We start from the raw sequence: 12,251 nt of genomic DNA on the forward strand, positions 1-12,251 counted from the left end.
CAGTTTGCCAAAACACAAGATCTAACCTTTGTGGACACTATCTGCCCAAACAAATATATCTATTCACCACTATGAAACAGAAATAACTTGGCCATACAAAACCCTCTTAAAAGAGAAATAGTCTTTAACCTTTATTTATTTATTTATTATTTGATTTATACCCCGCCCTTCCTCCCAGCAGGAGCCCATTTATTTTAAAAAGGGGAAGAAGGAGCTGAATAGTGTAGGTATCAAATTTGTTACCATTTCGATTACCAGTTAGCCATTTTAGGCAAAATTAGCAAGAATAATCCTGCAGAGATATGCAGTCACTCTTTTGAACCACAAGGCCCTTATTCCAGAAATGGGGAGGGGTGTGTGTAAAATTTTATCTGTTGCTGCTTGCTGTAGGACTAAGAGTGAAACATGATGCTATGATTCACTGTTGGGTCTTCCTTGCCCCCCCTTATGATGCAGCTGCTGAATCGGAGGTGGAAAACCAGCTTGAGTGCAGAAAAGGAGGCACTTCTTAACTCAGACACCATTTTTCAGAAGATAATCACCCTCTTCAGCTGCTTTTACCCCTACTACAGAAAAGATGCAGGTATCTAGCCTTAATAGACAATAAAAGCTGACAAACTGTTGGGTCTGGATGGCATCCACCTGAGAGTTCTCAAAGAATTCAAATGTAAGATTGCTGTAACAAAAATACGTTGCTTGTCCCTCAGATCCACCTCCATACCTGAGGACTGGAAATGTAACACCAATCTTTAAAAAGGGATCGAGGGGGGATCCTGGAAATCACAGGCTGGTTAGCTTAAGGTCTGTCCCGGAAAAATTGGTAAAAAGTATTGTGAAAGATAAGCGAGCCTTGCTGAAGCAGAACCCTCACTGCTTCTGCAAGAGAAAGTCCTGTCTCACTAATCTATTAAGAGTTCTTTGAGACGGTCAACAACTATATCGAGGCAATCTGATGGACATAGCGTCTTTGGACTTTCAAAAGGCTTTTGACAAGGTACCTGCACCAAAGACTCCTCAGTAAGCTTAGAAGTCACGGAATAAGAGAAGATCCACTTGCGGATCAGGAACTGGTTAAGTAGCAGAAATCAGAGAGTGGGAATAAACGGACAGTTTTCCCAATGGAGCACTGTAGAAGGTGGAGTCCCAAGGATCAGTATTGGGACCTGTGCTTTTTAACTTATTCATAAATGAACCAAAATGAAGAGTGAGCGCCGAGGTGGCCAAGTTTGACGATACTAAATTGTTCAGGGCTGTTAAAAGAAAAAGGGATTGCAAAGTGCTCCAAAGTAAGTGAATGGGCAATAAAATCACAAATGCAATTCAGTATCGTAGAATAGTAAAGTTGGAAGGGGCCTATAAGGCCATCAAATCCAACCCCCTGCTAAATGCAGGAATCCAAATCAGAGCATTCCTGACAGATGGCTGTCCAGTGTATATAAACAAATACAAAGTGATGCATATTGGAACAAAAAAATTAATTTCACATATATGCCAATGGGGTCTAAACTGGTGGTGACTGACCAGGAACGAGACCTTGGGGTCATAGTGGATAGTTCAATAAAGATGTCGACCCAGTGTACAGCAGCTGTCAAAAAGGCAAATTCCATGCTAGGGATTATTAGGAATGGTATTGGAAATAAAACTGATATCATAATACTACTATATAAACCTATGGTGTGGCCATCATTGGAATACTGTGTACATTTTGGGTGCCTCTCAAAAAGGATATTATGCAGTTGGAACGGGTTCAGAAAAGGGCAACCAAAATGATCAAGGGGATGGAGCGACTCCCCTATGAGGAATCGTTGCTGCATTTGGGCCTTTTTAGTGTAGAGAAAAGGTGAATCAGATGTGATATGGTGGAAGTATACAGAATTATGCATGGCATGGAGAAAGTGGATAGAGAAAAGCTCTTTTCCCTGTCTCATAAAGCTAAAACTTGTGGACATCCAGTGAAGCTGAATGTTGGAAAAATAGGACAGAAAAAAAGTACTTCTTCACACAGCACATAGTTAAACGATGGAATTCACTCCCACAAGAGACAGTGATGGCCACCAACTTAGATGGATTTAAAGGAGGATTAGACAAATTCATGGATGATAAAGCGATTATTGCCTCCAGCCATGATGGGAATGCTCTGCCTCCATGATTGGAGGCAGGACGCTTCTCAATATTAGTTGCTAGAAAATGCAGGAGGGGGGAGTGCTCTTGTGCTCTGGTCCTGCTTGCGGGTTTCCCCCAGGGACCTGGTTAGTCACTGTGAGGACAGGATGCTGGACTAGAGGGGCCACTGGCCTGCTCCAGCAGGCTCTTCTTCTGTTCTTTTTTCCTTAGCAGATGTAAAAATAACTCTGGGAGACTATTTTCAGTAGGAAAAAAAAACGTGTGAATTAAGAAGCTCCTCACCACTGGTCTTCCATTTCAAGCTGCAACCTCAGCAGCTGCACTGTGTAAAAAACCAAACCAAAAACATCTGTCAAAATACTCAGGGAACTACAAGGGATGTGCAGTTTTACACTGAGGCATGCCATCAAAGAACTCTTTCAATGTTTAAAAAAAACCCGCACACAAAACTTACCTGATGAAGAATTCCCAACCACTATGGTCTCTATTTTGACTTCAGTTAGTGCCAGCATAACTGTGCTGTTTTGCCGCTTTGTGACAGCATTTACTATAGTATTGGCAGCATTCTGAATGAGGCTGTTATCAGTCTCTTCTTGATGAGAGATGAAAGACTAGGAACAGAAGACAGGCAGGAAATGTAGGTTTGTAATGAAGTCCTTTTTGGTACTAGCCATTTTATCTTAAGCATTTAGGTGACCAGACTTAAGTCTGAGAATTTAAGAATCCCAGTTGGCTGCTAAAGCAATGAGTCCTGGTGAGAAGCCAGTAGGAAAATATTACACTAGTTTCCTGCACCCTGCCCATTAAGAGCATATGAAACTGTACAGCAAGTTGCACATGACAGGCTTCTGTGTTACTTACACCACCGAGCTAAACTTAGTCATTGCGCGGAGGCTTTTGAGGTATCCAACTAGGCATTTGCACTAATGATATAATATGTTAAATATAACTATGCACTTCCCACAAGTTTGCATCATAGCTGAGAGTATTCTTTAGTTGTCAGAGTAAGCAAAGATAGCCTAGCTAAGAATATCTGGCCAATACTACACCTTTTGGCGCAAGAACCTCTTTCCTTGCCATAACAAAGAAGGCGACAGGGAGCAGCATACAGTCCTTAGGAAATCCTCTCTAAACCCCTTTCCGAGCTTCCAAGCTGAACTCATCTCACCCTTCTGGCTAGATGCATCAGAAGCATTTTGCTTTAAGTAAGTAACGTCGTGTGTTCACTAACCAACTTTTAAACAGACGCAACACAGCGGGGGAAGTCTACGCCCATGCCTTATCAACTTTGAAAAAGATTGTTCTGTTTTTCAGTTCAAAACCTCAGTACTGTACAGTTGTAAGCAACTCTTTTCTAGGCAATACAAGTTGTAAGCAGAAAGAAACCAAGTTTTAATCTGTTAGTAGTGATTGTGATTTTTATTATGTTATTTTAGGTTATATTAAGTTTTTTTAATGTTTTGTATCATCTTAAATGTGTAATTTGTTTATGTGATGTTCCATGTTAAAATGTTAATGTTTAAGACGGTTTCTTTCAAATGTTTTGTAGTTCAAATGTGTAATTTTGCTTGATTTTTTTACAATACTGTAAACCCTTAGAGGCTTCTTTTCAAGTATGAAGCGGTATACAAGTTAAATAAATAGAATAATAAATAGAAGAGCAGCCTCTAGCTTGCTCGTATTTTGTCACAGGACATATTCTATAATCATTGCTTTTCTCTTGTTCTGTCTATGAAGGGATGGAGGGCTGATACAGACAGACAAGCAAGCTCTATTATTTTCCTCTATGTAGTGAGAACCAGTTCATGTGACTGTCCCAATGAGTCTTCAGACCACCACTGATTCATCACATCAACAGGGCTGAAACACATGTGGCACGGGAGATGCATGAGCAGTCTCACGGAGGGAAGCGGGAGTAATTAAATCTTTCCTCTTTTGCAATTTCCCCACGCACTACTAGGATAAAAGGCACAGTGGTGTGTCTGTCAACTTTACTGCCCAGTTTTCAGTGAATGCCGAAGATGCTCCCCTTTACTCTGGCCTTTTACAACCGAGACGTATATTTTTAGGACACACCCTATTTTGTGATTGTAGGTTGTTTTTAATTATTTTAATGCTGTATTTTAAAATTGTTGTAACCTGCCCCGGCCACTTTGTGTAAAGGGTAGGTAACAACAACAACATGCAAGGCCCTGAGAAATGAGAGAACTGAGATTGACAGATCATTTCATCCCTACTCCCACTCATGAATCTTAAATTTCAGTTCTCCATGTTTCTCCAGCAATTTGTGATTTTTAAAAAAAAATAATTGTGACATTTCTTCAGCATTTTAGCACAGATTTCCCCCAACACACACATTTTTCTATGTAGTTTTGACCATTGTACATATTTTTGTAAGCAATTTCTTCTAGCATAATGCATACTTGTATGTTATTTTCAGTCATATATTCATTTTTATGCACACTTTCCTCAAAAATATGCATTTTTAAAAAAAATGCTTGATTGGAGCACTGCATCGCAACATTAGGATAAGTGTGAATTTCAAAGGGTGCCTGTGTTTCGACTCTCAAGTGCGAATTTGATCAATTTGGCTTTAAAATGAGAACTAAACAGAATTTCTACCCCATCCCTACTGCCACTAAACTAAATTCAGTCTCTCTCTGTCTTCGACCTACCCAAGCCACCCATTCCTCTTTCCATAACTGCTTTAATATAAAACTGTGAACTGAAGGCCTTCTGCTCCTTTGTCTTTCACCTAAGGGAGGTCTCTTAACTCTGTTCTCCCTCTAGCTCATGCGCCACACATCTAATTTTTCCTTTTCTTGTCATAATGCCAATATCTTGGTCAGACTCACCTGCATCTCAACAATATCTTCTACCTGTCCCCGGATGAGCTCATGATACCATAGCTCAGGGTCATAAGTACCCTTGACTCTGCCTGCAGGCAAAGCCATAAGCTTGCCTTCATCAAGGTTGCTGCAGACAACCCATTTTGCCACTCAGGAAAAATAAGTGTATAATACTTACAATAGCAACTTCCACTGCGTTCTCTATGGAGTAGGATAGATCACACAACACTAGCAACATTATCTCGCTTGAAACAGATCTTGTGGCTGGTAGATATCTGATTTCAGAACAAATATTTTCAACTGTTGTGCCCTGTGAAAAGGAAAACAGACCACCCCTTATACAAAAATCAGAGAATAAAAAATACAGTACACACTAATTCCAAATCAATCAAGAAATGCTATACTGAGATAACAGTAACGTAGAAAAGAGACTTCCTCAGAGTCTCTCAATGCCACTTGATGCATGGGAGGGACTGTTCCAGCGTTCGATAGTCTCGCTGGTTAATTTTGCATTCTGTTGGAGCATCTTTGCTATACCTAGGTTGGAAGATAAGAAGGGAATTGAAATTCACCTTAAATCACGACCAATACTGATGAAGATCTGAACAAGAAGATTGAGGTTTATCTCTGAAGATTTCTTAGACTACTTAGGAATCCCTCCCCCACTGAATTTACTCAGTGTTGGGAGGAAAGAAGCCTGGGCTCCTGCTGGGAGGAAGGGCGGGATATAAATAAATAAATAAAAACAAGTCTACGCTGCTTCTTATGGCGTGCAACACAGAGAAATCAAACGTGGTCTTTTGACAACTTAGAAAGTAGCCTCATCCAAGCTGCAGCACTGATTGATGGGTGGGTGGGTGGGATTGATGGTGGGTGGGAAAGTGGGAAGAAAAGTAGAAAGTAAACTCTGTGGACTGGTATCCAAAGCTTTTCTAAAGTTGTGCTTGCAGTTCAAGCCTGTTACATTTCCTTTTCAGTAGAGGCAGGAGTAATGTTAGCACAGTGATGCCACCAACTGAATACACATCAGAGCACACCCAACATTTCCATCATCCTGCAGAAAAACCTACAGTGCAGATGGTGCCTACCCGCGAGGCAAGTTTTGAAAATCTGGCAAGGTGGTGATTCATTTAAAAAGGCACTTGAAAAAAGTAAATACAAAGAAGTTCAAGGTCCTAAGCACCTGCATTTCACCTTCAAAAAGTGACTTGTATCCTTGCATCACTCTGACAGCACTATACTGCAATCTATCACCAATGTTTGTTATTTTGGGCAGCACACCGAAATGCATTAAAGCATGTAAAATAAACAATGCACACCTTTCTTTAAATCCAAAGCTAATTCAAAATGATTTAGCTTGATAGCATTTTAACGTACTTGCCAAGAATTCTAAACTGCTAGTATCTGTTATCAAGACACAGGAGTTTCAGTGGATTTCCTTGGACAAAATCCCAGTAAGAACAAGAATGCCCTAGGTTGCATTCACAAAAAGTCTTTACTGCTGGACTAACTAGTGTTGAATCTATATAAAACAATTCCTATGTTTAGGACCAGCATTTTCTAGTCTATGCTCAATGAAGTTCAAAGGGAAAATAGCTCAGCAGTACAGCACGTCTTGCGTGCAAACAGTCATTGGTTCAATCCCGTGCAGAGACACTTGCCTGAAGCCCTGGACAGCCAGGGCCAGTAAGTGTTGACAGTAATAAGCTGGATGGACCAATAACCTGACTCAGTATAAGGCAGATTCCTCTGTAGCTCTCACCCCAGGTCCATTACAGATGGATGACAGAAGACAGTCAAAGTGCTACTATATCATTGGCTAGAAGCTGTTATTTTGCAAGCAAGATGCTTAGGTTCTAACACCATATACTGCTTAGAAACATTTCAAGATTTTAAAAACACTTCAAATTCTCACCTTGGGTACTTTATCTCTGTTAAAAATCAGAGTAATTCTTGCACAGCTATTATCCAAGTATCCTGAATTCGGAGGGCACTTGATGTTAACAGGAAGAGGTTCCGATTCACTGCATTCACCCCAGTCAGCACAAGGAGGTTGAAAACATTTGATATACATTTTTTCTTGGCATTCTTGCCCTCTCGAGCATTGGTGGCTAGCATAGTCCCCATGTTTGGTCAACAAACAAGATTTCCTCCCGCACCACACCTAGAATTTAACAGAGACTTAGTGATTTTAGTGTGCAACAATGGACAATGATGCAAATGAGACTATAGCAGTTGATTGCCACCACTATTTCAAGTTCAAACAATGATTACTTTCCCTGCAGTTAACATGCTACTTATCACTATTTCTTCACATTCTTCTGTTCAAGATACAACTTTGTGCCAAGCAGGTGCAGATTTTTGTCTACCCACATTTAAGAATATTTTTATGCAGTCTTTGGCTGTAAAAACAGTGTAGTAGTTTGCCTAGGAAATACCAAGTAGATGGGCACAAAATTCCTTACAAAAGTAAAACGCATCCCCAACAAAGGACAAGCATGGCTCTTTCTATGCTAGCCACATGATACATGCTGACCACTCACATTTTGCTTACTCACTTCAAATCAGCGGTGAGCAGGCTGGAAAAAAATCCCCCTCCCAACTTGAGACAATGGGTAAGTAGTACAGATGCTTTTCAACCACCTGGCACTCGATTAGGAATCTTTAAATTTTTCACATTTGTGTAGCTTGACCATTTAAAAAACTTACTCAAGCTACACGTTCAATCTAAATGAAGTTCCACACCAGCCCAGTAAGGCGGAATGGAGGAAGCAAGTGTTAAAAGAAGGATTCTTCTCTAGCTTGGATTTTAAAATTGAAGCCACAGAAGAATTTGGACACTGTAATGCTCACCTCATATCTGAGGTGTTGCAAGCCACTGATGCTTGTACTTCCAGGCTCAACAACATCACGCTAGTCAAAGTGAGTCTTTCACATTGTGCATAATCCCATCACAATCACCAGAAGGGCATTATAAACTACAGTATAGTTCTAAGCTGTAAGTGCACATGAGGTGAAACGTAAGGGGGAAGAGACAGGGGAGAAGTCATTCCCAATGTAACCGTATGCTGAGATGCTATAGAAGCAAATGCTATAGAAGCAAACACAGCTGACATGAGAGCCCAGTGAGGGTTGAATACTTCGAAGGAATAGGAGACTTAAATGCAAATTTAGCATTCAACATCAGGTAACTACCTTCGTGCAGTCAATGTGGCTGTCCACACAGTGGCAGTTGTTGCAGTCTTGATCCCATCTGCTGCCATGGGGAAAGGAGGTTCCTTTAAGCCAGCAGGACTTTCCAAATCCTATCACTTGGGTCAGGGAGAGAAGAAGACAATGATTTTCATCTTAAGAATTGAACCAAGCCTAAAGAGAGTACCAAATTCGGCTTACAGCTAAGCTACAGCACACACTGTTGTGAGCAAGACACTGAACTTCAAAGTAGTATTTGATACTGGTCTCAGTTTAAAGCGTTAGGTTACCTTCTTGGCATCTAGTTCCAGCTCGTCCAGGGGGGCAAATACACCTGTATCCATTTATTTCATCAATGCAAGTAGCACCATATGCACAAGGGGAGGACTGACATTCGTCAATATCTGAAATAGAAGAAATAACCCAAACATTTTTATACAATGCACAATGTGCAAACTGTTAACCGGTTTTAGCCACAATTCAACCCAACTAGACCTCAGGTTTTATCAACCACTTTTAATGAGGTTTCTATAGTGTTAGTGTGTTGAATGGCGGTCTCATTCTTACAAGGGAAAACATATAATGAATTTCAAATGAATCTAGTTAATAATGGTGTGGAGGAATGACTGGCGCTATATCCAAGTGTGTGAAATCAGAGAGGATTCTTACCCTCAAACTTTGGATTTACTGTCAAACTTAATTGCCTCTAGCAATTAAACTACGGGCTATTTTCAGTTAGAAGAAGATTTCAAAGTTTTTATGGTCTGGATGCTGGACAGGACAGCAAAGCAAAACCATCTTTGAATTTACCAGGACTCATCTATATAGGCATGAATCAACATCATGAGCATGTGGCTGCGTTTCACATGTACACTAAAAATGCCCCCAATCATTCTCTGTTTACATCTGACTTGTGCTAATTAACATCACACTAAAAAAAAGTGTTCAAGTTGCTTTCCCACCCAAAGACTCAATATACACAATTACTAGAAGAGTCACTTTCTTAGAAGACATCAAAGCTTTATTATTTTTCAAGGTGGCAGCAGATATTTGGTGTACGAAATACATATAAAAATACACTTTAACGGATAAGTCCTATAAAAAGTATTAACATTTCCTGTACGCATATACTCTAAGGAAAGGTTTCACTAAAAATCTCCTTAAGAGAGAAGGGTGTACACATAAATACAATTTAAACCAAATTATAGTTGCTGTTGTCAAATGAAGAAAGGAATTATCAGAACAAAAAGATTGCAATTCTTTACAAGGTATGGATCAGTACCTACAAATAAGTTTAACGCATGAAATGCCAAAGAGTAAGATGCAAGAGAGTTTAGGTCAACAGCATGACCATCTCAGCCCCCTCCCTACACAGGTACTTACTAATTCTGCAATCTGGACCAGCAAACCCAGGCGCACATTCACAGCGAAACCAGTTCACACCATCAACACAGATGCCTCCATTGTAACTGTAAAAATAATAAACCTATCATTGAAATGAAGGCTGTCAGGGTTGCTTCACAAGCTGAGAGATAAACTCTGGTTCCTGCACATAATAGCCTGCTCAAATGGAAACATCTGTGTCAACAGGCATTGTCTCACTATTTAGCAATGCAGTATTCAAGAAGCTTAGTTAATTCCTAACGTATGACTGTTTAATAAATCATCTGTATTGTTTTGAACTTCTCCAATTAAACACTGTTAATTAAATCTTCAGTGGCACAGAGGAGGGGTCTATTCCCATTAACTGAAGCAGCATATCAAAGATGGTATTGGATAAGAACCATTGTCATTTAAACTAGGTTTTTCGCCAATTGCTTTTTAAATGAAGATATAGTAGGGCCCCGCTTTTCAGCATTCTGCTAATACAGCGGCACCAGCGGGGCAATCAGCCGGAGCGTGGGGAGTTCCACCCGCCACGCTCCAGCTGACAGCAATCAGCTGGAGCACGCGAGCTCGCTCCAGCTGATCGCACACTACAGCTGATCACTGTCAGCTGGAGTGCGGTGGCTAGAGCTCCCTGCACTACAGCTGATTGCTGTCAGCTGGAGTGCGTGAGCAGCTGTAGCGCAGGGAGCTTGCACGCTCCAGCTGATCACTGTCCACGGGAACGAGGCAGCTAGAGCTCCCTGCGCTCCAGCTGGAGCATGGCGGCTAGAGCTTTGCATGCTCCGGCTGGAATACAGTAGGGCCCCACTTTCTGGCAGTTTTCGCTTTCCTGGAACATAACCTGCTGTATGAGTGAGGCCCTACTGTACAGTTTTAGAAATGAGTACACACTCCAAGCTAACTGACACTTTCTTAATCCAGTTGCCTGCATTAAATTTAGATTTTACATCATACAAGGGTATCAAGTTTCAAGTTCTTAAGACTGCAGAGCTTTTGAAAGGAATTATACCAAGTTACACAAACCCATAAAGTCTACAACCATCAAGGGCTGGGAACAAGAAGCTTTACAACATGTAAACAACTGCACTGTTTCAAGAGGCAAATAGCATGTGGGCTTTCTAGAGCTTGTAGAAGGGATGATGTGACCAAAAAAGACTCTGAATACAGGGGATATGAAGAAAAGGTAGAAGCTGGAAGAAAACAGGATAGAAGATGGGCAAAGGATTTGGGGTTGTATTCAACCTTCTCCTATTCAGAGTAGACCCACTGAAATTAATGAATCTAAGCAAGTCATGTCTATCAATTTCAATGGGTCTGTTCTAGGTCCTATATGTGGAATGCTGGGCACGCAAAAGTAAAATAAAATAACCAAAAAACTGTGGGAGGTTGGACTGCGATAGGGTATTTTATTTTGTTTTATTATTATTTAGGCATTTATACATCACTTTTCATATAGCCATGTCTAGAAGAGGTGAATTACAGCATAGTCATTTATTTATTTATTACATTTATATACCGCCCCATAGCTGAAGCTCTCTGGGCAGTTTACAGCATAAAGTAATGTCATAAAGCATCAGGAACATTTTCTTTGGATAGACTGCTTTATATGTCACAGGGGAAAAGCATGTGCTCCCTTTGCATCCCCAACATGCATACCATAACTTTTTGATGACATTTGATGGGAAGGAGTGGATATGCAAACACATGAAAAAATCATGTCTGAAATGAGCACTAACCAGTTGTGGCTCATTCCCAGGCACATTCCTATGTGTTTGCATTGATGTGCCACTTCAAGACAAACGTTGCAGAAAGATGAGGATAGCATCCTGTGGGAGCAGGACCTGTATTCCCTAACTAGGGATGTGACCAAGGACAAAAATCTGTGTTAGATTGGTTCCCTCAAATCCATATAAATCCCAAAAAATGTGCAGAGGATTTTTTAATGTAAAACCAAAAAGGAAAAAACACAAGGCCGTCTGAGTTGCAGGTGGTTACAAGGGCCCATCTTCTTTTGCTGTTTCTAAAAAGGTAACCTCAGCCACCTAACGTTGGCTAGTGAGGCACCTACCGCTGCAGACGCTCAAATCAGTGCTGCAAGTCCCCCAGGAGCAACAGGTGCTTGATTACATGTCATTGCTCTCAGGTTCGATTGTCCCTTAGAGTCTCAGGGGGGATTGAATGCAAAATCTACGTAAAATTCCGTGAGAGCAACAGTGTATCATCTTGAGACTTACTGCTCCTGGGGCACTGGCTACATTGATTTCAAAGCAAGCAGTGACAGAAACCCCTGCCCCTAATGCCCACATTGGTTTGGGTAGATTGGGTCAGTTTTGGAATTAGATCAGGCTTGAAATTAGAATTATCCAGATTCTTTCCCTATTCTTAACCTGTGTGAAGCAGCTTTTAAGTGGATAGGTCCTTCTTCAACCTAAAGAGTTAACTAGTCACCCATGTATGCTGCTAGAAAGCACTTCTAACTGGGTCAGACTGGATTGCCGCCGTGGGCTCCTGCTGGGAGGAAGGGCGGGATTTCAATCAATCAATCAAAAACAGCTACCTAGGAACCTTTCACACTTCCTCTGTAGGAAGCTGCTTTCTACTCTTTAGTAATCTGAAATTTTTGAGGGTTGTTTTTTTTTTGAAGTGCAGAAATGTCTAGGATGGGTCATCTTATTTTATCTATCTATAGCACACTAC

General features: G+C 40.8%; 1 protein-coding gene across 3 annotated transcripts in view; it reads right to left on the bottom strand.

Annotated features, from left to right (window-relative positions):
- JAG2 (jagged canonical Notch ligand 2) overlaps positions 1–12,251 on the bottom strand; it is a 114,151-nt gene that overhangs the window by 901 nt on the left and 100,999 nt on the right. For all 3 annotated transcript variants that reach the window (XM_061612338.1, XM_061612337.1, XM_061612336.1), the window contains 6 exons: positions 9,549–9,634; positions 8,456–8,569; positions 8,169–8,284; positions 6,889–7,137; positions 5,152–5,283; positions 2,579–2,735 (listed from right to left, as the gene is read on the bottom strand). In XM_061612338.1, coding sequence (XP_061468322.1) covers positions 2,579–2,735; positions 5,152–5,283; positions 6,889–7,137; positions 8,169–8,284; positions 8,456–8,569; positions 9,549–9,634 — 854 coding nt within the window. The remainder of the gene's footprint in view (positions 1–2,578; positions 2,736–5,151; positions 5,284–6,888; positions 7,138–8,168; positions 8,285–8,455; positions 8,570–9,548; positions 9,635–12,251) is intronic.

This window comes from Rhineura floridana, chromosome 2 (genome assembly GCF_030035675.1).
Source record: "Rhineura floridana isolate rRhiFlo1 chromosome 2, rRhiFlo1.hap2, whole genome shotgun sequence".
Taxonomy (NCBI): domain Eukaryota; kingdom Metazoa; phylum Chordata; class Lepidosauria; order Squamata; family Rhineuridae; genus Rhineura; species Rhineura floridana.